Source organism: Thalassophryne amazonica, chromosome 11 (assembly GCF_902500255.1).
Source record: "Thalassophryne amazonica chromosome 11, fThaAma1.1, whole genome shotgun sequence".
In the NCBI taxonomy this organism is placed as follows: Eukaryota; Metazoa; Chordata; class Actinopteri; order Batrachoidiformes; family Batrachoididae; genus Thalassophryne; species Thalassophryne amazonica.
This window is the reverse complement of record NC_047113.1, coordinates 540,366-567,211: the sequence shown is the minus strand read 5'-3', so window position 1 is coordinate 567,211 and position 26,846 is coordinate 540,366. Positions and strand designations below refer to the sequence as shown.

The 26,846-nt window shown below is 42.5% G+C and overlaps 1 protein-coding gene across 1 annotated transcript in view; it reads left to right on the top strand.

Annotated features, from left to right (window-relative positions):
* Nucleotides 1-1,771: 1,771 nt before the first annotated feature.
* si:ch211-159i8.4 (matrix-remodeling-associated protein 5) overlaps nucleotides 1,772-26,846 on the top strand; it is a 186,914-nt gene continuing 161,839 nt past the window's right edge. Inside the window, exons 1-2 of the mRNA XM_034181951.1 lie at nucleotides 1,772-1,913; nucleotides 22,989-23,125. Coding sequence (XP_034037842.1) covers nucleotides 1,827-1,913; nucleotides 22,989-23,125 — 224 coding nt within the window. The 5' untranslated portion in view covers nucleotides 1,772-1,826. The remainder of the gene's footprint in view (nucleotides 1,914-22,988; nucleotides 23,126-26,846) is intronic.

The following is a 26,846-nucleotide window of genomic DNA, read 5'->3' as shown; positions in this document are numbered from 1 at the left end:
AACATTTCCAATGATTTTTCTTCAGAAAACTGCTCTATAAATGAGCAGTCCTGTGACACGTTAATGTTTTGTACAGATCAGTGGTTTCTGCACCAATCGGACTGGTCCGATCCATTTTGTAGAGATCAGTGGTTTCTGCCACGAGTCTTCCGTGTTTTGGCCCGACGCGTCGTTCCTATCGGACAATGCGAAGGTACGTCACAGCTCAGAGTGTCGAAAGTTGGCGCACCTCATCTCGACAGAACACCGGCTCTGTGGTATGCAGGAGATCACTTGACCGAGCGTCTATATGTTCAAATAATAATTTAAAAAAATACTGTCATCACTCTTCACTCTTAGTCAGTCTCTTACAACAGTGCAGCGTAAATACACAAGCTTTACAGGAGCGCACGTCTCCTCTGGTGCGCACTTTTTTTGGGGGGGGGGGGGTGATGATAAACTCATCGCCCCCTTAATATTTTTTTTTTTTTTCTGGTGCTGGGTCTGACAAAACGAAAGCAAAAGCACACAAGTGGGAAAAAAGTTTTTGTGTCTCCAAAGTGTGTGTGTGAGAGTGAGAGAGAGAGAGAGAGAGAGAGAGAGAGAGAGAGAGAGAGGTAATGTGTAACCACTGCTAGGATTCACACAGCAGCAAATTAAGGAGCTGAAGTCCGTAACTGTTGCATTTAAAGATTAACAAAAGTAATAAGACTGCGCCGTGTATGAAACACTACAGAACTTTTATTTTGACACAAATTCAGGAAGTGGCTCTGCAGCTGTGCCGATTGTGCTGCTGTGCAGACACCCTCTCTACTTTTAAGATTAGGCTTAAAACTTTCCTTTTTGCTAAAGCTTATAGTTAGGGCTGGATCAGGTGACCCTGAACCATCCCTTAGTTATGCTGCTATAGACGTAGACTGCTGGGGGGTTCCCATGATGCACTGTTTCTTTCTCTTTTTGCTCTGTATGCACCACTCTGCATTTAATCATTAGTGCTCGATCTCTGCTCCCCTCCACAGCATGTCTTTTTCCTGGTTCTCTCCCTCAGCCCCAACCAGTCCCAGCAGAAGACTGCCCCTCCCTGAGCCTGGTTCTGCTGGAGGTTTCTTCCTGTTAAAAGGGAGTTTTTCCTTCCCACTGTAGCCAAGTGCTTGCTCACAGGGGGTCGTTTTGACCGTTGGGGTTTTACATAATTATTGTATGGCCTTGCCTTACAATATAAAGCGCCTTGGGGCAACTGTTTGTTGTGATTTGGCGCTATATAAAAAAATTGATTGATTGATTGATTAAATGCTGTAGCTTCACCGATCACGGACTTTCCTCGTGTTGACAGCAGTGCGCGGTTCAAGAACACTGTATATTTCCATAATCTCTATAAATATGGGAGGGCCGGCCCACGCACGTCTAAACGTGCAGCGGCCCACCGGGCAAATGCCCAAAATCACAGATTATCAGTCCGAGCCTGGTGAGAAGTATCACACATTCTTCCTTTATAGAGTCCTGTTCATGGCTGTTTGGGGTACACACCATTTACAAATTGGACCCTTGGTACTGAAATTTTCTACAGTCCTAATTCTTCATCTCTCTCCTTAATTGAAATAGGCAGAACTCCACTTTCATTCCTAACATCCTTTATTACTGTGTGAGCCACACAAAAAGAGCCATTAGCCTGCAGTATATTAAAGATAATGAGATAATTTCACAGTGAGAGTTGCATCAGTGTTTAAACAACTTTTGTTTTTGTCCATCTTTCAGTCTGAAGTCATTGAAGAGTCATCTCTAGTTGAAAGGATTCATCACTTCCACCAGGTCGATTAATGGCGTGAGTGGTCAGACGGAATCCAGTTATGGCGCTGTGGGGATGCGCCAATATCTTCTGCAAGATGGCAACGGTGTGGTTTCCCCTGCTCCTCTCATCACTGCTCTTGCAAATGGTAAATTTCTTCCTTGCAGACTTTGTTGGTGTTTGGTCGCCAGTAACCAGTTACACATTTAAAGCCTTGTGACTTTGGACACCTAAGACATACTGCCTAAAGAAAAAGCAAGCTGCTGCTGTCATTTGAAATCTGTTGATATTGGAACACTGCCTCCTGTTCCTTATAGTAATGTTGTGCACTGCATTATGGTCTGTTTTGCAAGTAATTTAAAGCTCCCAGAATTGTCATGTTGGTGCCTCCCGTTATTATGGTCCTGGTGTTCAGCCCTGTTGTTCAGACTGTTGCTGGATCCTGGAAAGGTGCAGTACTAAGAGTGAGTAGAGAGTATTTTATTCTTCATTTACATCAGCAGTTGGCAAGCCAGAGTTCATTATGTGCAGTGTAGCATAATAACAGATTACAGATAAGAGATAATCATTTAATATATTCTTTGATGGTAAAGCAGCATTTGTTACCCGAGGCCATCAAATATGGCTATCAGGTATTGCCTAGGCTTTTTGTGTGTCCACCTGTCTGTCGGGCTGTGCTCAGCATAAGTCCAGTCTTATTACTGTCAGACTCCTGAAATTCAGTTGCTGGCCTCTTCAAAACCGCTTCGCTTTGTGTGTTTATATACGTTTCTCAAATATTAGGTAAAAGCTACCAAGAAATAAACACTTCTAAAACTGAAAATGGTCTTTTTGGAACCTAATAACACCTCCGATTTCATTTACAAGACATTTTGCATAGGTTAGGATGGTGACATCACTTCCTGGTGTAGCTACTTGCTAACAGCTTCAATTCTGTCTTTACTGCAAAGGCTGTCAGAGTTGGACCTGAAAAGGAGAACAACTCAATTAACATAGAAAATAATCACGCAGGAGACACTGAACTTCTTTTCCTGAATCAGGAGAGAGCAAACAAACATGACCCTCATCACCGACCGACCCGTCAGCTCTGAAGGGCTCCGCCCACTTGCCACCTGTATTTATTAAAATAAACTTGCATACAGACATAAGGAAGAGACAATATACAAACAAAATGGCGACTCGAAGTCTGTTCTCACATCGATATGAAAATTGTTATTGGTTTAAGCCTCCAGTCTCACGGGTCCTCACATAACATAAAGCTAGTGTGCAGGTCACACCGCTCCCTGCTCAAGGCTGGACTATTAATTAAAATGTACATCTGTGCTTAGCAAAAACATGGTCTTAGCAAAACAGTCTACACTCTCACACCTTCCATGTGAGCAATTTAATGATTACTTAAACAGTTCAGTGAATATAATTACTTTAGCAATTCAGTGATTAACAAAGAGAGTAATATTAAATGCAACACATGTATATATGTGTATATGAAGAATGAGATCAAAGCCAAACCAAAGACAGCAGATCAAAGTAAAGACATTAATAATTGATAATATATTGAAAATTTCTGTCACCTGCCGATTTGGTCATGCCAAATGGCATATGAGTATGCGGAGAGCCTTGATAGGTGTGCAAAAGTTGCTGCAGTTAAAAAGCTCATAGTTGGATCTTGGGATGAAGCTGACGGCCTGCCGCAAGGCGAGCTGCCGTCTGTCCCAGCCCTGCCTCTTGGCGCCCCCTCGATGCTCTTAGCTGAGTGTCCCACAGGGTCCGAAGCATTTACTTTGAAAAAAATTAGAGTGCTCAACGCAGGCCCGGTCGCCTGAATACCCCAGCTAAGAATAATGGAATAGGACTCTAGGGCCATGAATAAGAGGGACACCCGGGGGCATTCGTATTGAGGTGAAATTTTTGGACTGGCGCAAGACAGAAGAAAGCGAAAGCATTTGCCAAGAATGTTTTCATTAATCAAGAATGAAAGTTGGAGGTTTGAAGACGATCAGATACTCTTGTAGTTCCGACCATAAATGATGCCAACTAGCAATCCAGCTGCCTTATTCTCATGACCATCCTCGTTTACTCGGCTGATAGCAGCCAGCCATTTATCTCTTCCATTTGGACTTTTGTGGTGCTTCGGGAGCTCGAAAAAACACACCTCTCAATTTTTTAACTTGTGGTGGTTGGTACAGCCAATTGCAACACACCATCATGGCTTTCTCTGTGAAAACTGGTGTATATTAAGTAGAAAAAAATGTGGCAGAACAATGCGAGCTCGATGGACGTCAAGTAAGAAATGAGCATGACAGGGGTTTGTTTTCAGTAGCTTGCTGGTTACTATGCGCATTGCTATGTGCGCGCACATCAGGGACTCTGATGTCCTACCGTACCAATGGAGTTAAATTTGTCTCATTAATAACTGCAAATGCACAGAGGGTGATCTACAAATATTCCATGATTTCCACAACATAAACAAATGATAATTTGATTTGAACATGTCCAAATTGTATGTATGACAATGGGATCTTAATAATTAATTAAACAACTGTACATTATAAAGAACACAATGCTCATATGGCTGAAGGTATTCATCATTATTATCACTTTACTGAGGCGTTGCTAGGCCGGTATCGTAGATTTACGTCGACGCTACCTGGCGATCAGGGTTGGGAGGGTTACTTTAAAAATGTATTCTGATACAGTTACTAGTTACCTGTTGAAAAATGTAGTCAGTAACGTAATCCAAGTACCATAATAATAAAGTAATGTAATTTGATTACTTTCAGTTACTTCTGAATTACTCCAATATCAAATATGCTAATACAGACAAAAGAAACTAAACAGAAATAGTCTTGACCACATAGTACAGTTTATTAAGCAAAAATCAAACTGTTTCTTTTCCAGGGCATGTACTCTGTTTTACTTCACATTATGAATTAAGAGCACCACAATATTGTTTTAAACACACCCAGTGTTCACCTGCTAAATTTTCAACAAAAAATGCCAAACAAATGAAGGATAATGAAAACTCAGGCGTGTGTGGATGAATTTTATAATCAAAAGTGGCAGAACAACATACAAAACAAAAAAAGTCTACTACTTGTTCAGTAAATTCGCACCATGTTTAACATATCAGTCCACTTATTGAACTTTCAAAATAAGAACAACAGCATAATGAAAACCATGAAGTAAATCCTGTCAGTAAGGAGGCGTGGTCACCATTTTAATTCCGGGCAAGTTAGTGATTTGTGTGAATAGAAGTTCAAGAAACAGGTGGAATATGCCGGAAAGCTGTGCATGTTGGCAAAGGCACAAACGGAGGAACAAGGGAGACAATATTTCCTTCCATAAGTAAGTGGTTTTGGTTCTTCTTGTCACTTTGTCTGTGGTATTTGGATAATTAACAGCTGTATGTCTCCTGCCGTACCTGTGTCGCCCGATGACATGGACCATTAACTCTTCACTTATGTCTAGTTGATATTTTCCACTGCTAGACCAATGTCTAGTTAAAATACTTAGTTAGTGATTACAATTGTTCGATAAGACTGGGAATTTTTTTAAATTTGCACCTTAAAATAATGAGATTATAATGACCCGCGCTGTGCCGCTCAGTCACACCCACACACAGAGATGTGCACACACACACACACACACACACACACACCACTGACTTCATGAATGAAACTCGGTCAATAAAGGATAATTTTGTAAAAATATAATATGTATATAAATGTATTGTGATGGTTTTAGGAGCCGCGCTGCGTTGAACACAGCAGCAGCTCAGCAGGTTGAACAGCACAGATCCATGTAACTTTCAACACTAATATTTGGGAATGTGTGTGTGTCAGAGTAAGTTTAATACTTTCCTGACATAATTTAATGTAATTTAATTTTACTGGCTCAATATCCAGGTCAAAATGGAATTTTTTAACACGGATTTTGCGAGCATTTTTCTGAGTGTGTCCAGTCGCAGATCTCCATTGAAAATGCATTAACATCCGGGTACTTCATCAATATTTTGCCCGGTTAGGAGACGTCATGTCGCTGTTCATGAAGGGATGTTTTTGTTTGAAAGAAAAAAAATATTATATACAGATAACAGGGTTCTAGGATAAAATTTTAGCGTAGTGGTAATGTCGAGGGAGTGAAGCGACCGGGGGGTGCGGAAAGGGGGGAAGCTTTTGAGAATTTAAGCTAAAAATTGGCCATTCTCGGGGTACCCAAAGGGGAAAAGCCAGGTATGACAGCCCAAGTTCCTTCATCATGTCCAGAAGCCTGGGGAAGTTTGTTGAGTGGGCAATCTCATTCTGGGTTACCAGTACATGGCCCTCAGTGAGACAGTCGGAGTCTGTGGACATTTTTAAGTCAAGACTTAAAACCTATTTTTATTCTCTTTCTTATGAATAGTTTTTATTTTGTTATGTTTTATTCTTTTACTTCTGTTTTTAATTAGGTATTTGACTTTTTATTTTTATTTATTTATTTTAATTTTTTTATGTTGAACTGTTCTGTGTGAGGCACCTTGAGACGGCTTTTGTTGTAATTTGGCGCTTTATAAGCTGATTAAATTGAACTTGAACAACATTTTATTGAGTCTTAAAGTAAATAAATATGAAATTGGTTACTGGATCCTTAAACTCTGGACATAATAAACTCTACATGGTGGATCCTTGATCTCTGGACATAAACAGAAATAAAATCTGTTAGTTTTTGTCAAAAGCATTTCCTTTCAGACATTATTATTGGCATGAATGTCTTTCCATATCTATGAGCTGAGCTCTCGCAGATGTGCTGCAGGTCAGGTTTCTAAAGAATGTGAGACATCTCATTTTGGGAGGAAAAAACGTTTTAGTCGATTGTAGTTTATTGTCTGTATTGCAACGTTTGTAAGAAGTGTCATTTTATTTAAAGCGGCGATTCGTTTTGAAGTTATTAATTCCGAGCGGACTCTGTCTCAGAGAGACAGAGTCAGAGAGCCGTGCAGCATTTGAAGCTGTGACAAAACGGAGGCCAATTCTCGTTTCTCGACTGCAACAAGACAAGAGTCCCAGTTAGTGACTTTAATCCACACAAAATTGACTCATGATATTTTAATGGCTTTCAGAGGGGTGAAGAAGCGGATTTACCGCTTCTGAAGAGCAGCGAATCAAAGAGCCAAGAGCCATTGAATCGAAACATTGCTTCGATTCACGCTTCAAACTGGAGTCGCGCTGCAGAAACGGTTGATTACAGAGGCTGTATTGAAAATCGTAACAGTCCAAAATAAGCGTAATGGTCCAAAATGATAGCATAACGGGCCATAATGCAAGTTTGCGCTAGCTAGAACCCTGGATAATATCATAAAATGCATTAAAATTGTAATCCTGCGAAGTAATCCCCATTTTTAATAAATATACCTGTAATCTGAATACGTCTTTTTTCTGTAACTGTAGCGGAATACAGTTACCTTTTTTTTGTATCCTAATTACATAACGCCGTTACATGTATTCCGTTACTCCCCAAGCCTGCTGGCGATACCCGCCCACTGTGCGTAAACAAATGACGTCATAGCGCACGCGCAGTCCAAGAACTGTCCGCAGAGGGAAGAAAAAAAAACTGTCCACAGAGGAAAAGATGAAAAGGCGAGAAGTGTGTTTTGGTCCCAATATGGATATTCCGGATGATTTTCTCATGGATAGTACGACAATGAACAGCAACTAAAGCAGCCACCTTGATGAGGACGCACCTCTAAATTTGGAGAGCAGCCGACACGACAAAAGTTAAAGTGTGCCAACTTTTTATATACGCGTTACGTGTTGTGTATCTCAGTAAAAAGTGATAATAATGCAAATAACATGCATTTGTCGTGCGGTATGCATTTTCTGAGTCCCTCCGTTCATGCCCAGTCGCCCACAATGACGTCGGGCCTCTGAAAATGCATACTGCCCTCCAAAAGCATGTTATTGTATTATTACCTCTGCCAAGGAGGTTATGTTTTCAGTCGCGTCCGTTTGTTGGTTGGTTGGTTGTTTGTTTGGTTGGTTGGATTGTTAGCAGGATTACTCAAAAAATCCTCAACGGATTTCAATGAAATTTTTACCAGGGGTGTATCTTGGCCTAACTTAGAAGTCATTAATTTTTGGTAATGATCCAGAACACGATCCGGATCCAGTAATTTTTTTAAGGATTCTTTCTCATTGAAGGATAGGGCCAATTTCAACATTTTTGCATCTAACTTCATGAAGACGGGTCACAAAGGCTGAACAAAAATTATGACACAACAATAATTTAGCATTTATTTCTACTCATTGAATAAACTTATTAGAAAATAAAAAACATGTAGTTCATGCAGTTTCTCTTTATAAATACATTTGCTGAAGATCTAATGGTTTAACTATTGAATCTGAAACATGACAGTAGATGCGTGAAACGACGTGGAATAAGTCTCTTTTGCCAAAGGGTATTCCATGTGATGTCAGTGACCCTATGGCCTTGGTGGAGGTGTGCGTTCTCCGAGTGCTTCCAGTTGCATTATATTTAAAAAAAAAAAAATACAACTGATGGTGTTAACTGGAATACAAACAATAGCATGATAGCTACAACCACCAGTGATCCCCTGGGCCATTTTGATCGCTGCAGAGGGTGATCAAAACAGCCCAGAGGATCACTGGCTGCTCTCTGCCCAGCCTGGAGGACATTGCCAGCTCTCGCTACCTCAGCAGAGCTGCCAGCATCACAAAAGACACATCCCACCCCAGCAACCACCTGTTTGACCTACTGCCCTCCAGCCGACGGTATAGGTCAATCAAAAGCAGGACAAACAGACTCAGGGACAGCTTTCTCCAAGAGCGATCACTGCTCTGAACAATAACAAATCACTCTAATCCGCACCTTCAAGTTTCTTGTGCAACATCTGTAAACCATGTGCAATATTTCCCATGCAATATTATCCCACAGTTGTATATAATTCTCGTTTTACATTTTATTTTATTTAGTTGTACATATACCTTGAATAATTTATTGTTAAATTTTATTATCTTCTATTTGGCTAAGAATTACTTGCACCTCGGAAAAGCACCTTTTGGAGTTGCACTCAAATCTCGTTGCAATGCAAATTACAATGACAATAAAGGCGATTCTGATTGTGATTCTGAACTGAATAAAAATCACATTTCTTGTGATTGTTTTCTTATTACTCCCCCTCAAACTGCCACCTTATCGTGGTGGGGGAGTTAGCGTACCCAGATGATCGTAGGAGCTATGTTGTCGGGGGCTTTGTGCCCCTTGTAGGGTCTCCCAAGGCAAACAGGTCCTAGATGATGGGTCAGACTAAGGGCAGTTCAGAAGCTCCCATGACCAGTACAAAATCAAGGACTGAGACGTCGCCCGGTATGGCAGAGTCGCGGCCCCACCCTGGAGCCAGGCCTGGGGTTGGGGCTCACGCGCGAGCACCTGGTGGCCCGAAAAAGTGACATGGGCCCGCCCTCCTGTGGGTTCACCACCTACAGAGGGGGCCATGGGGGTTGGGTGCAGAAAGGATTGGGTGGCAGTTGAGGGTGGGCGGCCCAGTCCGCGCTCACAGCCCCTGACTGTTGGGACGTGAATGTCACCTCGCTGGGGGGAAGGAGCCTGAGCTTGTGCGGGAGGTTGAGAGATACAGACTAGAGATAGTCGGGCTCACCTCCACCCACAGCTTGGGCTCTGGTACCCAACACTTGGAGAGGGGCTGGATGCTCCACTTTTCTGGCATTGCCCACGGGGAGAGGCGGAGAGCTAGGGTAGCATTGCTTATTGCTCCCTAGCTCAGTCGCCATGTGTTGGAGTTCACCCCGGTGAACGAGAGGGTTGCGTCCCTATGCCTTCAGGTCGGGGACAGGTCTCTCACTGTTGTCTCAGCCTACAGGCCAAGCAGCAGTGTAGAGTACCCACCCTTCTTGGAGTCCCTGGGAGGGGTACTAGATAGTGCTCTGAACGGGGACTCCATTGTTCTCCTGGGGGATTTCAATGCCCACGTTGGTGGCGACAGTGAGACCTGGAGGGGGGTGATCGGGAAGCACAGCCTCCCCAATCACAGAGTGGTGTTCAGTTGTTGGACCTCTGTGCTAGTCACAGTTTGCCCATCACGAATACCATGTTCGAGCACAAGCATGTCCATAAGTGGACATTGCACCAGGACACCCTGAGCCGTAGGTCGATGATCGACTTTGTAGTCATATCATCTGACCTTCAGCCATGTCTCTCGGACACTTGGGTGAAGAGAGGGGTTGAGATGTTGACCGATCACCACCTGGTGGTGAGTTGGATCCGCTGGGATTGGAGGAAGCCGGTCAGACCTGGCAGGCCCAAACGTATCATGAGGGTCTGCTGGGAACGACTGGCAGAACCCTGTGTCAGCGAGGTCTGTGGTTCTGTTGGCTTCGTCAAATTAGCACCTTCAGCATGCACTGGGGCGGTTTGCAGCCGACTGTGAAGCATCTGGGATGAAAATCAGCACCTCCAAATCCGAGGCCATGGTTCTCAACCGGAAAAAGGTGCTTTGCCCTCTACAGGTCGGTGGAGTGTCCTTGCCTCAAGTGGAGGAGTTTAAGTATCTCGGGGTCTTGTTAACAAGTGAGGGACGGATGGAGCGTGAGATCAACAGACGGATTGGTGCAGCATCTGCAGTGATGCGGTCGTTGTATCGGACCGTTGTGGTGAAGAGAGACCTGAGCAGGGGGGAAAAGCTCTCGATTTACAGATCGATCTACGTTCCGACCCTCACCTATGGTCATGAGATTTGGCTCATGACTGAAAGAATGATCGCGAGTACAGGTGGCTGAGATGAGTTTCCTCTGCAGGGTGGCTGGGCGCTCCCTTAGGGTGTGGAGCTCGGTCACTCGGGAGGAGCTCGGAGTCGAGCCGCTCCTCCTCCACATCAAAAGGAGCCAGCTGAGGTAGCTCGGGCATCTTTTCTGGATGCCCCCTGGACGCCTCGCTGGAGAGGTGTTCCGGGCACGTCCCATTGGGAGGAGGTCCCGGAACATGCGGGAGGGACTACGTCTCTCGGCTGGCTTCTGAACGCTTCGGGGTTCCCCGAGAGGAGCTGGGGGAGGTGTGTGTGGATCGGGAGGTCTGGGCGGCTTTGCTTGAGCTGCTGCCCCCGCGACCCGACTCCGGATAAAGCGGAAGAAAATGGATGGATGGGTTTTCTTATTACACTATGCACAATTATTAGACAAGTTGTAATTTTGAGGATTCATTTTATTATGGAACAACTACAGTGCTCTCGGTCAGTTCAAAACATCAATAAACCCCAAATTTGAATATTTGAGAAAGTAAAAGTGAGGTATTTGCTTTCTTCTGAGAATATCCATTTGTGCACAATTATTTGGCAACTATTAGTGTGCAGAATTATTATGCAACTAAATGAAAAATGTTTTTCCCATGTCACTTGTGTATTTTCATCTGTTAAAGTGAGAATAATAAAAACTCAAAATTTACAAATAAACATTTCTGACATAAATAAAACAAAAATATGTGACCAGCATAGCCACTTTGCTTTTCAATAACACTCATAAGTCTTCTATTCATGGAGTCTGTCAGTTTCTGGATCTCTTGAGTTCTTGATCTCTTTGGTGCAGCAGAAACCACAGCCTCCCAGACATTGTTCAGTGAGGTGTAACATTTTCCTCCACTATAAATCTCCCATTTAAGAAGGGCCTACAAGTTCTCAATAGGATTTAGGTCAGGTGAGGAAGGGGGCCATGTCATTATTCTTTCATCTTTATAGCATTTACTAGTTAGCCACACAGTGAAGTACTTTGGTCCATGCGATGGAACATTGTCCAGCATCAAAATCATGGTCTTCTTGGAAGATGCAGACTTTTCTTCTAACACTGCTTGAAGAAAGCATCTTCTAAAAACTACCAGCAGGTTTGGGAGTTGATTTTGAGTCCATCTTCAATCCAAAAAGTCCACCTAGCTCATCTTTAATAATACCGGCCCATACTAGTACCCCACCTCCACCTTGCTGGTGTCTGAGTTGAAGTGGAGCTCTGTGCCCATTACTGATCCAGCCAGGGGCCCATCCATCTGGTCCACCATGAGTCACTCTAATCACATCAGCCCATAAAACCTTTGAAAAGTCTAACTTTTTTGAGATATTTCTTGGCCAAGTCTTAAAGTTTCAACCTGTGTGTCTTGTTCAGTGGCGGTCAGGTTTTAGCCTTCCTTACCTTGGCCATGTCTCTGAGCACTGAACAGGATCCATCTCTGGAATATGACAGCACTGATAGCTTCACATTTGATTCTTCTCAAATTTTGGCAGGTAATTTGCTTAACACTCAAACTCAAACCTGCCCAGTGAACATTGGAGGCCATTGTCTGATGATGCCACCTGAACCACATCACATCTCGTGTCTTTTTTTCTCATCACGTTTCTCCTGACACTTGACTGTTTGCAACAAAACGTTTGATGGTTCTGTGATCACGCCCCAATGTCATCGCAATTTCAAGAGTGCTGCTTCCCTCTGAAATACTTTTTTTTTTTTTTTCCCATTTTGACTTTTCAAAGCCAGTTAAGTCTCTTTTGTGCCCATTTTGCCTAATAATTATAGACACTGTGATATAGGATGTTGACATCCTTAGGACACGCCCTCCCTCATCATTACACAAATACACATCACCTGATGTGCTTAAATCCTATAAGCATTCAGGTTTATACACCTTAGAATTGGAAAATATGCTTAAAAATGATGATATGGTCAAAATACTCCATTGCCTATTAATTTTGCACACGGTGTAGTTACCTGGTAAGGTTATTCCTTACATTTGATGTGACCTATGACTTTGAGGTCTGTGCAGCAGGTCATGCACATACTATGGTGGTTTGCTGTGGTCAAGGATGGAATAGTTTTTGTTAACTTTGGGTTACATTGTTGGGTATCAGTAATGATCCCAATTATTCAAGATATGTTGAGTTCCAAAAGGTCCTGTATTCATGATAAAATGAAAATTACAGTTCTTTCCAACGTTTTGTAAACCTGGAAGTCTGTTAGTTGAAGCCTGTCCTGGCAACAGTCAACACATTTCACCCATGAAAAAACTTGCTTTTTGCACACAAGAAACAAACATCAAAGACATTCCTTTTTACACTACTGCAGTTCATATAAAGTCTTCAATATTGTCCAGTAATTGTGATATTACATACATAACAGTATATGCTGTAACACACATAATGAAAGTGAACTGAAAACAACCATTAAGTTAAATAAAAGTAAACACATGGAAAAAATAGAAACTTCACTTTACCTCTTCACCTCAGACTGGCTGCTGTCCACTGTGTGTTCTAATAGGTTGATACTAATCCATTAACTCAACCGAAATCCTTTCACTTCTGCTCATTAATTTAGTACCACAGTGCTGTTTGCCTGGTGCACTTTGGTTTACGACAGCGGTCACTCTGGTTGATATTATTGTAACCCAGCCCATGCACTGTCTATGTTTGGGTTTTGTTGTGCGGGTGCAATGCGGAGGAACAAGCCAGACACACGGTGGCACTTAATCGTGGCTTTAACTGCGCCATTTAATTGCAGAATCGATGAGGTCACTGATAACTCCACTCCTTTCAAGTAACAAAAAAACATTCAAAGAAACAAACAAAATCAGCATATGTTGTATAAAACAACTCTATTACATTTACAATCAAATGCTGCCTTTCCCACCGACTCATTAACCAAAACCGGGAAGCTAACGTGCATACAGGTAAAACTGGCCACCTTCACAGGCGAAATAAGCATAAAAACATATCAACTTCGGTTATACATCCCCAAACTTCTTCAGACCATTCATCTTCATTTCAACACAAAAACCTTTCATATAGGATAATGTTGCAACTATTTTTAGTCCAAATATTCAACTTTACCAGAGAGAGCAACTCACAGTGTGCTTACCTTTCAAGTAACAAAAAACAAAAGAAACTGGCACGCACGGAGCCAACTACTTTCAAGTACGGTGGCCTGTAAGGACAAAGGGCCACAATCGCCAATCTCCCTGCGGGCAGAAGTAATACAACAGTGTCATCTATTGACCAAGACAAGCAACTGCCCTACATCATGTTCAGACTACAGCGTGCTCATGCTTAATGAACACATTAAATCCAACACCTTTGCACCCAGTAACCAGCTTTGAAGGCAGCTTATGGATCCTCTTGACAGCAAAGAAACTTGGACGTACCCCAGAACTCTTTCAGCCATTCTGTGCCAGCTTCTGAGCCCACCATGAAGGTGGAGCCCAGTTAACACCATCAGCAAGTTTCAGTGAAAAGAGTTTGATCTTTTTCAGCACTGAATATTTTTATAGACCATCCTGCAGCTCTTGAACTTCATGTACACCTGATTCTGTCAAATAATAATAATAATAATAATAATAATAATAACACATTTTATTCATAAAGCGCTTTTCAAAACACTCAAGACACTGTACAGTACAATTTAATTCACCATAAAAACAGGATAAAAACATTCATTTCAAATATTAAAAGCAGATCTGAACAGGTGGGTTTTGAGTCATTTCTTGAAAATGGGGAGGTCTGGGGAGTCGCAGAGTTGTTGGGGCAGTGAGTTCCAGAGGGTGGGGGCGGCGATGGAGAAGGCTCTGTCACCCCAGGTTCAGGGCTTGTTCCTACAGGGGTGGGACAGAAGGTTGGTGTCGGAGGAGCAGAGGGAGCTGGAGTGTGGTGATGGAGCAGGTCTGTGAGGTACGGAGGGGCCAGTTGGTGAAGGGCTTTGAATGTGAGAAGAAGGACTTTGAACTGGATGCAGTAAGGAACAGGGAGCCAGTGGAGGTTCTGAAGGACTGGGGTGATGTGTTCACCTGAGCGGGTGTGAGTGAGAAGGCGGGCTGCAGAGTTCTGAATGTATTGGAGTTTGTTGAGCGATTTGGATGGAATGCCGTAGAGGATGCTATTGCAGTAATCGATTCTGGAAGTAATGAAAACATGAATGAGAGTTTCAGCTGAGGAAAATGAAAGGGATGGGTGGAGTTTAGCAATGTTTTTGAGTCGAAAGAAGATAATCTGGCAATCTGCTTCACATCTCAGATGTGAAACAGAGTATGTCCAAGTATTTGAGTGGGTCGCAGCCTCAACTTTATCTAAAGTCTGGGTCTTTTAGTGAAGCTCAGTGCTAGTGGCCGGTGATCACCTTAATATTTCTTCTGTTTTTCTTGTTACTTAATGATGAGAAATTACACCTTATTTGTTCCCTTTCTGCCACCTGATTCTGTTTTTCTCTCTGTTTGAGGTGCGGCTCCATCCAAAGATGGAGAAGGTGTGAAACAATTTCCTGTGTATTTGCATTGTCAGTTGTGTCTGTATGATGGCCCAAGCAGAGGGTCACCCCTTTGAGTCTGGTCTGCTTGAGGTTTCTTCCTCAAATCATCAGAGGGGGTTTTTCCTTACCACTGTCGCCCGTGTGTTTGCTCTAGGGGTTGGTAAGGTTAGACCTTACTTGTGTGAAGCACCTTGAGGCTGCTTTGTTGTGACTTGGCACTATATCTTCTGCTTCTGCTCTTGCTTGCCTCTACTGGTGCTTGAGCTTCTGCTCTTGCTTGCCTCTACTGGTGGTTGGCTCTCACTGCGGTATTGTATCACTTCCTGTTCCAGAGCACAGCGGTGTTTTTCTGTATCTGTTAGCTGTTTAATCTGCGCAGTTAGATTGATCTAGTTATCTAGATTACGATTTGTTTCCCAGTGTAATCTTTACGTGCCTTAACTAAAGCACTCCTTCTGCTGAATCACCTCTAAATTATTTACACATTATTCACTTTGCGTGTTTTTAGGAATCCGCTAGCTTAGCATAGCTACTAGCTCTTAGCCAATTTAGCATGGCCCTTCTCCGGTCTCTCCCGCACTTTTCTGCTCTGCGTGTGAAATGTTTAGTTATTCCTCGGCCTCCTTTAGCAGTAATGGTACTTGTAATAAGTGTAGCTTATTCGTAGCTTTGGAGGCCAGGCTGGGCGAATTGGAGACTCGGCTCCGCACCGAGGAAAATTCTACAGCTAGCCAGGCCCCCGGACCAAGGTAGCTTAGCCACCGTTAGTTAACCCCTGGCAGATCCCGAGCAGCCGGGAAAGCAGGCTGACTGGGTGACTGTGAGGAGGAAGCGTAGCCCTAAACAGAAGCCCCGTGTACACCGCCAACCCGTTCACATCTCTAACCATTTTTCCCCACTCGACGACACACCCGCCGAGGATCAAACTCTGGTTATTGGCGACTCTGTTTTGCGAAATGTGAAGTTAGCGACACCAGCAACCATAGTCAATTGTCTTCCGGGGGCCAGAGCAGGCGACATTGAAGGAAATTTGAAACTGCTGGCTAAGGCTAAGCGTAAATTTGGTAAGATTGTAATTCACGTCGGCAGTAATGACACCCGGTTACGCAAATCGGAGGTCACTAAAATTAACATTAAATCGGTGTGTAACTTTGCAAAAACAATGTCGGACTCTGTAGTTTTCTCTGGGCCCCTCCCCAATCGGACCGGGAGTGACATGTTTGGCCGCATGTTCTCCTTGAATTGCTGACTGTCTGAGTGGTGTCCAAAAAATGAGGTGGGCTTCATAGATAATTGGCAAAGCTTCTGGGGAAAACCTGGTCTTGTTAGGAGAGACGGCATCCATCCCACTTTGGATGGAGCAGCTCTCATTTCTAGAAATCTGGCCAATTTTCTTAAATCCTCCAAACCGAGACTATCCAGGGTTGGGACCAGGAAGCAGAGTTGTAGTCTTACACACCTCTCTGCAGCTTCTCTCCCCCTGCCATCCCCTCATTACCCCATCCCCGTAGAAACGGTGCCTGCTCCCAGACCACCAACAACCAGCAAAAATCTATTTAAGCATAAAAATTCAAAAAGAAAAAATAATATAGCACCTTCAACTGCACCACAGACTAAAACAGTTAAATGTGGTCTATTAAACATTAGGTCTCTCTCTTCTAAGTCCCTGTTGGTAAATGATATAATAATTGATCAACGTATTGATTTATTCTGCCTAACAGAAACCTGGTTACAGCAGGATGAATATGTTAGTTTAAATGAGTCAACACCCCCGAGTCACACTAACTGTCAGAATGCTCGTAGCACGGGCCGTGGCGGAGGATTAGCAGCAATCTTCCATTCCAGCTTATTAATTAATCAAAAACCTAGACAGAGCTTTAATTCATTTGAAAGCTTGTCTCTTAGTCTTGTCCATCCAAATTGGAAGTCCCAAAAACCAGTTTTATTTGTTATTATCTATCGTCCACCTGGTCGTTACTGTGAGTTTCTCTGTGAATTTTCAGACCTTTTGTCTGACTTAGTGCTTAGCTCAGATAAGATAATTATAGTGGGCAATTTTAATATCCACACAGATGCTGAGAATGACAGCCTCAGCACTGCATTTGGTCTATTATTGGACTCTATCGGCTTTGCTCAAAAAGTAAATGAGTCCACCCACCACTTTAATCATATCTTAGATCTTGTTCTGACTTATGGTATGGGAATAGAAGATTTAACAGTATTCCCTGAAAACTCCCTTCTGTCTGATCATTTTTTAATAACATTTACATTTACCCTGATGGACTACCCTGCAGTGGGGAATAAGTTTCATTACACTAGAAGTCTTTCAGAAAGCGCTGTAACTAGGTTTAAGGATATGATTCCTTCGTTATGTTCTCTAATGTCATATACCAACACATAGCAGAGTAGCTACCTAAACTCTGTAAGGGAGTTAGAGTATCTCGTCAGTAGTTTTACATCCTCTTTGAAGACAACTTTGGATGCTGTAGCTCCTCTGAAAAAGAGAGCTTTAAATCAGAAGTGTCTGACTCCGTGGTATAACTCACAAACTCGTAGCTTAAAGCAGATAACCCGTAAGTTGGAGAGGAAATGGCGTCTCACTAACTTAGAAGATCTTCACTTAGCCTGGAAAAAGAGTTTGTTGCTCTATAAAAAAGCCCTCCGTAAAGCTAGGACATCTTTCTACTCATCACTAATTGAAGAAAATAAGAATAACCTCAGGTTTCTTTTCAGCACTGTAGCTAGGCTGACAAAGAGTCAGAGCTCTATTGAGCTGAGTATTCCATTAACTTTAACTAGTAATGACTTCATGACTTTCTTTGCTAACAAAATTTTGACTATTAGAGAAAAAATTACTCATAACCATCCCAAAGATGTATCGTTATCTTTGGCTGCTTTCAGTGATGCCGGTATTTGGTTAGACTCTTTCTCTCCGGTTGTTCTGTCTGAGTTATTTTCATTGGTTGCTTCGTCCAAACCATCGGCATGTTTATTGGACCCCATTCCTGCCAGGCTGCTCAAGGAAGTCCTACCATTATTTAATGCTTCAATCTTAAATATGATCAATCTATCTTTGTTAGTTGGTTATGTACCACAGGCCTTTAAGGTGGCAGTAATTAAACCATTACTTAAAAAGCCATCACTTGATCCAGCTATCTTAGCTAATTATAGGCCAATTTCCAACCTTCCTTTTCTCTCGAAGATTCTTGAGAGGGTAGTTGTAAAACAGTTAACTGATCACCTGCAGAGGAATGGTCTATTTGAAGAGTTTCAGTCAGGTTTTAGAATTCATCATAGTACAGAAACAGCATTAGTGAAGGTTACAAATTATCTTCTTATGGCTTCGAACAGTGGACTTATCTCTGTGCTTGTTCTGTTGGACCTCAGTGCTGCTTTTGATACTGTTGACCATAAAATTTTATTACAGAGATTAGAGCATGTCATAGGTATTAAAGGCACTGCGCTGCGGTGGTTTGAATCATATTTGTCTAATAGATTACAGTTTGTTCATGTAAATGGGGAATCTTCTTCACAGACTAAAGTTAATTATGGAGTTCCACAAGGTTCTGTGCTAGGACCAATTTTATTCACTTTATACATGCTTCCCTTAGGCAGTATTATTAGACGGTATTGCTTAAATTTTCATTGTTACGCAGATGATACCCAGCTTTATCTATCCATGAAGCCTGAGGATACACACCAATTAGCTAAACTGCAGGATTGTCTTACAGACATAAAGACATGGATGACCTCTAATTTCCTGCTTTTAAACTCAGATAAAACTGAAGTTATTGTACTTGGTCCCACAAATCTTAGAAGCATGGTGTCTAACCAGATCGTTACTCTGGATGGCATTTCCCTGATCTCTAGTAATACTGTGAGAAATCTTGGAGTCATTTTTGATCAGGATATGTCATTCAAAGCGCATATTAAACAAATATGTAGGACTGCCTTTTTGCATTTACGCAATATCTCTAAAATCAGAAAGGTCTTGTCTCAGAGTGATGCTGAAAAACTAATTCATGCATTTATTTCCTCTAGGCTGGACTATTGTAATTCATTATTATCAGGTTGTCCTAAAAGTTCCCTAAAAAGCCTTCAGTTGGTTCAGAATGCTGCAGCTAGAGTACTGACGGGGACTAGCAGGAGAGAGCATATCTCACCCGTGTTGGCCTCTCTTCATTGGCTTCCTGTTAATTCTAGAATAGAATTTAAAATTCTTCTTCTTACTTATAAGGTTTTGAATAATCAGGTCCCATCTTATCTTAGGGACCTTGTAGTACCATATTACCCCATTAGAGCGCTTCGCTCTCAGACTGCGGGCTTACTTGTAGTTCCTAGGGTTTGTAAGAGTAGAATGGGAGGCAGAGCCTTCAGCTTTCAGGCTCCTCTCCTGTGGAACCAGCTCCCAGTTCAGATCAGGGAGACAGATACCCTCTCTACTTTTAAGATTAGGCTTAAAACTTTCCTTTTTGCTAAGGCTTATAGTTAGGGCTGGATCGGGTGACCCTGGACCATCCCTTGGTTATGCTGCTTTAGACGTAGATTGTGGGGGGTTCCCATGATGCACTGTTTCTTTCTCTTTTTGCTCCGTATGCATCACTCTGCATTTAATCATTAGTGATCGATCTCTGCCCCCCTTCACGGCATGTCTTTTTCCTGGTTTTTTCCCTCAGCCCCAACCAGTCTCAGCAGAAGACTGCCCCTCCCTGAGCCTGGTTCTGCTGGAGGTTTCTTCCTGTTAAAAGGGAGTTTTTCCTTCCCACTGTTGCCAAGTGCTTGCTCATAGGGGGTCGTTTTGACCATTGGGGTTTTTCATAATTATTGTATGGCCTTGCCTTACAATATGGAGCGCCTTGGGGCAACTGTTTGTTGTGATTTGGCGCTATATAAGAAAAAAGTTGATTGATTGATTGATTGAGAAGTGCCTGACTCCGTGGTATAACTCACAAACTTGTAGCTTAAAGCAGATAACCCGTAAGTTGGAGAGGAAATGGCGTCTCACTAATTTAGAAGATCTTCACTTAGCCTGGAAAAAGAGTCTGTTGCTCTATAAAAAAGCCCTCCGTAAAGCTAGGACATCTTTCTACTCATCACTAATTGAAGAAAATAAGAACAACCCCAGGTTTCTTTTCAGCACTGTAGCCAGGCTGACAAAGAGTCAGAGCTCTATTGAGCTGAGTATTCCATTAACTTTAACTAGTAATGACTTCATGACTTTCTTTGCTAACAAAATTTTAACTATTAGAGAAAAAATTACTCATAACCATCCCAAAGACGTATCGTTATCTTTGGCTGCTTTCAGTGATGCCGGTATTTGGTTAGACTCTTTCTCTCCGATTGTTCTGTCTGAGTTATTTTCATTAGTTACTTCATCCAAACCATCAACATGTTTATTAGACCCCATTCCTACCAGGCTGCTCAAGGAAGCCCTACCATTATTTAATGCTTCGATCTTAAATATGATCAATCTATCTTTATTAGTTGGCTATGTACCACAGGCTTTTAAGGTGGCAGTAATTAAACCATTACTTAAAAAGCCATCACTTGACCCAGCTATCTTAGCTAATTATAGGCCAATCTCCAACCTTCCTTTTCTCTCAAAAATTCTTGAAAGGGTAGTTGTAAAACAGCTAACTGATCATCTGCAGAGGAATGGTCTATTTGAAGAGTTTCAGTCAGGTTTTAGAATTCATCATAGTACAGAAACAGCAGTAGTGAAGGTTACAAATGATCTTCTTATGGCCTCGGACAGTGGACTCATCTCTGTGCTTGTTCTGTTAGACCTCAGTGCTGCTTTTGATACTGTTGACCATAAAATTTTATTACAGAGATTAGAGCATGCCATAGGTATTAAAGGCACTGCGCTGCGGTGGTTTGAATCATATTTGTCTAATAGATTACAATTTGTTCATGTAAATGGGGAATCTTCTTCACAGACTAAAGTTAATTATGGAGTTCCACAAGGTTCTGTGCTAGGACCAATTTTATTCACTTTATACATGCTTCCGTTAGGCAGTATTATTAGACGGTATTGCTTAAATTTTCATTGTTACGCAGATGATACCCAGCTTTATCTATCCATGAAGCCAGAGGACACACACCAATTAGCTAAACTGCAGGATTGTCTTACAGACATAAAGACATGGATGACCTCTAATTTCCTGCTTTTAAACTCAGATAAAACTGAAGTTATTGTACTTGGCCCCACAAATCTTAGAAACATAGTGTCTAACCAGATCCTTACTCTGGATGGCATTACCCTGACCTCTAGTAATACTGTGAGAAATCTTGGAGTCATTTTTGATCAGGATATGTCATTCAAAGCGCATATTAAACAAATATGTAGGACTGCTTTTTTGCATTTATGGAATATCTCTAAAATCAGAAAGGTCTTGTCTCAGAGTGATGCTGAAAAACTAATTCATGCATTTATTTCCTCTAGGCTGGACTATTGTAATTCATTATTATCAGGTTGTCCTAAAAGTTCCCTAAAAAGCCTTCAGTTAATTCAAAATGCTGCAGCTAGAGTACTGACGGGGACTAGAAGGAGAGAGCATATCTCACCCATATTGGCCTCTCTTCATTGGCTTCCTGTTAATTCTAGAATAGAATTTAAAATTCTTCTTCTTACTTATAAGGTTTTGAATAATCAGGTCCCATCTTATCTTAGGGACCTCGTAGTACCATATCACCCCAATAGAGCGCTTCGCTCTCAGACTGCAGGCTTACTTGTAGTTCCTAGGGTTTGTAAGAGTAGAATGGGAGGCAGAGCCTTCAGCTTTCAGGCTCCTCTCCTGTGGAACCAGCTCCCAATTCAGATCAGGGAGACAGACACCCTCTCTACTTTTAAGATTAGGCTTAAAACTTTCCTTTTTGCTAAAGCTTATAGTTAGGGCTGGATCAGGTGACCCTGAACCATCCCTTAGTTATGCTGCTATAGACGTAGACTGCTGGGGGGTTCCCATGATGCACTGTTTCTTTATCTTTTTGCTCTGTATGCACCACTCTGCATTTAATCATTAGTGATCGATCTCTGCTCCCCTCCACAGCATGTCTTTTTCCTGGTTCTCTCCCTCAGCCCCAACCAGTCCCAGCAGAAGACTGCCCCTCCCTGAGCCTGGTTCTGCTGGAGGTTTCTTCCTGTTAAAAGGGAGTTTTTCCTTCCCACTGTAGCCAAGTGCTTGCTCACAGGGGGTCGTTTTGACCGTTGGGGTTTTACATAATTATTGTATGGCCTTGCCTTACAATATAAAGCGCCTTGGGGCAACTGTTTGTTGTGATTTGGCGCTATATAAAAAAATTGATTGATTGATTGATTGATTGATATATAAATTAAATAAACTGAATTGAAACGATTTGGCTTGGAGGCCACTTGGGAACAACAGGAGGCATGTGTGTTTCTACATTAAGAATTGGAATTGTAGAAGGAAGGGCATCCAGCATAAAACATCAAACAGCGGCGACTAAAAGACAAACAGCAGCATTTCTGCATAACCTGACTCTTGACGTTGGTCAGGTCTCTGAGCTTTAGCATCACTGATTGCATGAAACATTCAAGGGTCCTTTTCAGTGTGGTTTTATTCATGAATTATTGTTGTCAATATTTTTGATAGTCTCCACTGACCAAAAAAAGAAAAACAGGCTCAGAAATGGTCGATGTAGCTGTGGTTTTCACCCTCACAGGAGGCTGCTATTAGTGCACCTGGTACATTTTACATAAGAAGCCCTCAGTCTATTTACTTCGGGATTGATTTCCTTCCAAAGTCTCAGAGCCTCCACAGGTCTGAACTCATCTATTTGCTTCTCCTTCTCTTATCTCATCTTTTCTGAATGTCTTTCTTCTCTTCCGAACCTCCTTCCTCAGTTGGGCTTCATTGTATAATATGTTTTTGTCATTTCATTCTTCTTGGCTTTTTGCTGTCCTCTCGCCCCTACAGATCTCCCCTGTCCACGCCATCCCATCCTGCCCACGGAGTTGTAGCTGCCCGGGTGTTAAAGAGGTTCACTGTACGTTCAGACACCTCACCACCATACCAAAAACTTTCCCCAAAGACACAGAACGGCTAAACCTGGGGTAAGACCAAATCCCATTTTTGCCTTCATGTGTAAGCACATGTACTTGTACACAAAAGCACTGAGACATCTTTAGCTGACAGCAGAACCATTCCTTCATGATGACTAATTATACTTCGGCCATGGACTGGCCCAGCGCTGCCCCTTGTCACCAACCCTGTTCTTTTCATGGACAGGATCTCATGGTGAAGTCAGAGACTGCAGGGTACCCAGTTTACTGATCCCAGAATTGCATCTCTACTTTTTGTGGATGATGCATTTCAGTTGGCTTCATCAGACAACAGCCTCCAATGTGCAATGGGCAGGTTTCAATCTGAGTGTGAAGCAAATGGGACGAGGATTGGCACCTCCAAATCTGAGACTATGGTCCTCTGTTAGAAAAGGATGGACTGTGACGCTGGGTCGGGGGAGAGTTAATACCCCAAGTGGAGGAGTTTAAGTATCTCAGGGTCACTGGAGGGGGTAAGATGCAGTGTGAGATACAGAGGTGGTTCTAGCTTGTATGATGCCCTGGGTGACCCCCCCCCCCCCCTTCAGCACACCCCCACCCACCCACACACACACACACACACACACACACTCAAATACATACACATATACATACTGACTGTATAAACACCATTCTGCACAAGCTGTGGCTTTTTATCGAATGCTTGATGTCTAACTGCTCAGTGTTTAGATCTAATTTAATTTAATTTGTTTTCTGTTTCAATTGGACTGAAAGCTGGAGTGAAAACATTTGTACACACTTGAGGTTTTACATTTGAAATTTTTATGATAAAAAATTCAGGCTTTTTTATAATATGTTTATGTCGTGGACATGAACGAGCAAAGCTCTTCAGCATCTCACCATCTCATTTAGGTCCTTCATACTTTTTTAGTAAATGCTTCTGAGGAGCATTAGCATGGCTAAAAAACTTCAGTTTCACACTCTATTTTCTGGGGAGCATTAGGATCGCACCCCCAGCCCCCACCAACTATGTCCCTCTTAATCCTCCCTCACCCAGTTTTAAGCATTTTCCTTTATTTGCCTGTCACATGCCTGAAAAGTCCTCACCATCTCATTTAGGTCCTTCAGACTTTACTTTCAGTAAATGCTTCTGGGCAGCATTAGCATGGCTAAAAAATTTCATGCAATTTACACACTGAATAATCACTGACTGACCTCATGTGCTGTCAAGGTTAAGGTTAGGGTTAGTTACACTGCCTCCCACTTTAGCGTTCCCGGCTTCAATGTCGACTTAACATTTAGCATTTCCTGATTCAGTGTTGACTGTGAACAGAATTCCTGCGAGATCTCCTCTATTCACATGAGATCTCCTCTTTCTCTTTTTAAAATTTTCTTTTCTCTTTTTTTAAATTGAGAAAAACAAAAACCTACACAAAAAAACTTACAGATAATAAACATACCAGCGCAAAAATAACAATGAAAAACAGGTTAATATCTGCTGTACCTCCAGGAAGTGTTCAAAATTTGACATTTCCTGTTTCACTGTGGACTCAAAATTTGGCACTTCTTGTTTGGGACTCAAATTATGCCTTTTAAACTCACAGTGAAAAATAATCTCTACAGCATGAATTAAAAGAAATAACATTTTAAATACCAAAATGATGGTATGAATAAGCAACTGCATCCTTTACTTTACTTCTTCAGTCAAGTCAGGGGATCATGATGTCAAACCTCCTCACTAAGTCTGTGCGCCCACAGTGTCCACTTAACTGTTGCGCTGCTCAATGTGGCTGCAATGGTGAGGACAGCAAACAACCTTCTTTCTCTGCGGCACCTTCTCGCCAACAAAATCCACTGGCCATCCATATCCACACACACACACACACACACACACACACACAACTGCATTCTGATGTCTATATCCACATGCACGCACACACCTGTGTTCTAGCAGTCCAAATACACACACAAACCTGCACTCTGATGTCCATATTCACATACACACACATAGCTTGAATTTGGTTTGAGCCAGATTTAGTGTGGACACATCTTTAGGATGAGCCAGATTTGAAAATCAGGTCTGAAAGGTCTGAACATTAATCTGGCTAGAAAACAATCCAGATTGAATCTGGCTCAAGATGGACTGCCAATCCTTGCCTGAATGGGGCTTCTATTATAACAATAAAGGTTTCCATGAGGACTTCCTTAAAAGTGTCCAACTGGGAGGAGGCCCAGGGGAAGACCCAGGACACTGTGGAGGGATTATGTGGCCCAGATGGATGGAGAACACCTCTAGATCCTCCAAGAATAGATTGAGGACTTGGACAAGGATAGGGAAGTGTGGGACGATCTGCTCACTCACTACCACTGTGACCCAGACCTGGATAAGTGGCAGAAAATGAATGAATGAATGGTAAAACCTCATAAACACAGTCTTTAGATCACTCCTTGATCCAAATGAACAATCCCATCTTGTGCCAGAGGAGCTGGAATCCTACAAAAACACAGAATAATTCAACCTGCCACAGGCACAGTAGATACCTGCTGTAAACCAAAGTCAGCACTCTCATTAGCGGGGTGATCAGCACATAGCTGACGGTACGCTGAATCTAACAACATCTGTTTTAAACCCAGGAGATAAAGGTTTAGCGCCAGCATGTGGTAGCACATTTACTCTGGAGGGAATAAATCATTTAATGACTTCCATGTGGCTCTTTGTATTGTGGAAAGCGCTTTCTTGCTTGCCAGCTCGATGCACAAACTCTCCAGCTGCTGCTTTATATTTAGAAATTTGCCTTGTCTAATAGGGCAGCACGGTGGCTTAGTGGTTAGCACTGTTGTCTCACAGCAAGAAGGTCATGGGATTGATTCCCTCCTGTGGCCGTTCTGTGTGTTTGCATGTGTTTGCGTGGGTTCCCTCCAGGTGTTTCCTCCCACATCCAAAAACATGCAGGTTCGGTGGGATGGAAGGTTTAAATTGTCCGTGTGTTTGTCTGTCTGTATGTGTCCCTGTGACAGACTGGTGTCCTGTCCAGGGTTTAACCCTATACCTCACGCCCTGTGACTACTGGGATAGGCTCCAGCTCCCCTGTGAGTAAGCAAAGGTGCAGAAAATAGATGGATGGATGGCCTTGCTTAATACCTGCCTCCAAACATTACATGTTGACACAGCAGAGTGTCTGGCGGGCAGCGGCCCGAGTTGCAGCGTTGCTCACAGGAGGCTTTGAATTAATTTGTGGGAAAGGCTTTCATCGCCTCTCACGTGCATTTCATTTGGGTTCAAGTTTGCTCTGCAGTTACTCCCTACTCCATACAATCCTTTGATGTGATAAAGCACTGCAGAAGGTAAAAGGACACAAAGGCTACGATGTTGTGCTACGCTCCACTGCGGCCCACAGGAGGCAAACTGTCCCCATATGTTCTCCTCTGCTGTGGAGGCGACTACGAGTGCATTCCACATACGCTCTTGAACCACAAAAAACATGCACACCCTGCATTGTACTGCTGATCTGCTGCAGGGATTCTGCTTATAAGGATTTGACAACAGCAAGTGCCTTTTTATATTAAATGATACCACCCCCTTCAGGTCAAGTGGGATAAGTCATAGATATGCTGCTGTTCTAGTCTGTGACAGTGTGTGATTTCCATATGGCTTCAATCATCTGCCAAAGGATGATTTCATGTCTGTGACTTCCTGCTTTTGTAAACCTAAAAATACTGAGGCCTCAGGCGGATTCATTTTTCTATTTTCCTTGCTGTCAGCTTACATCTT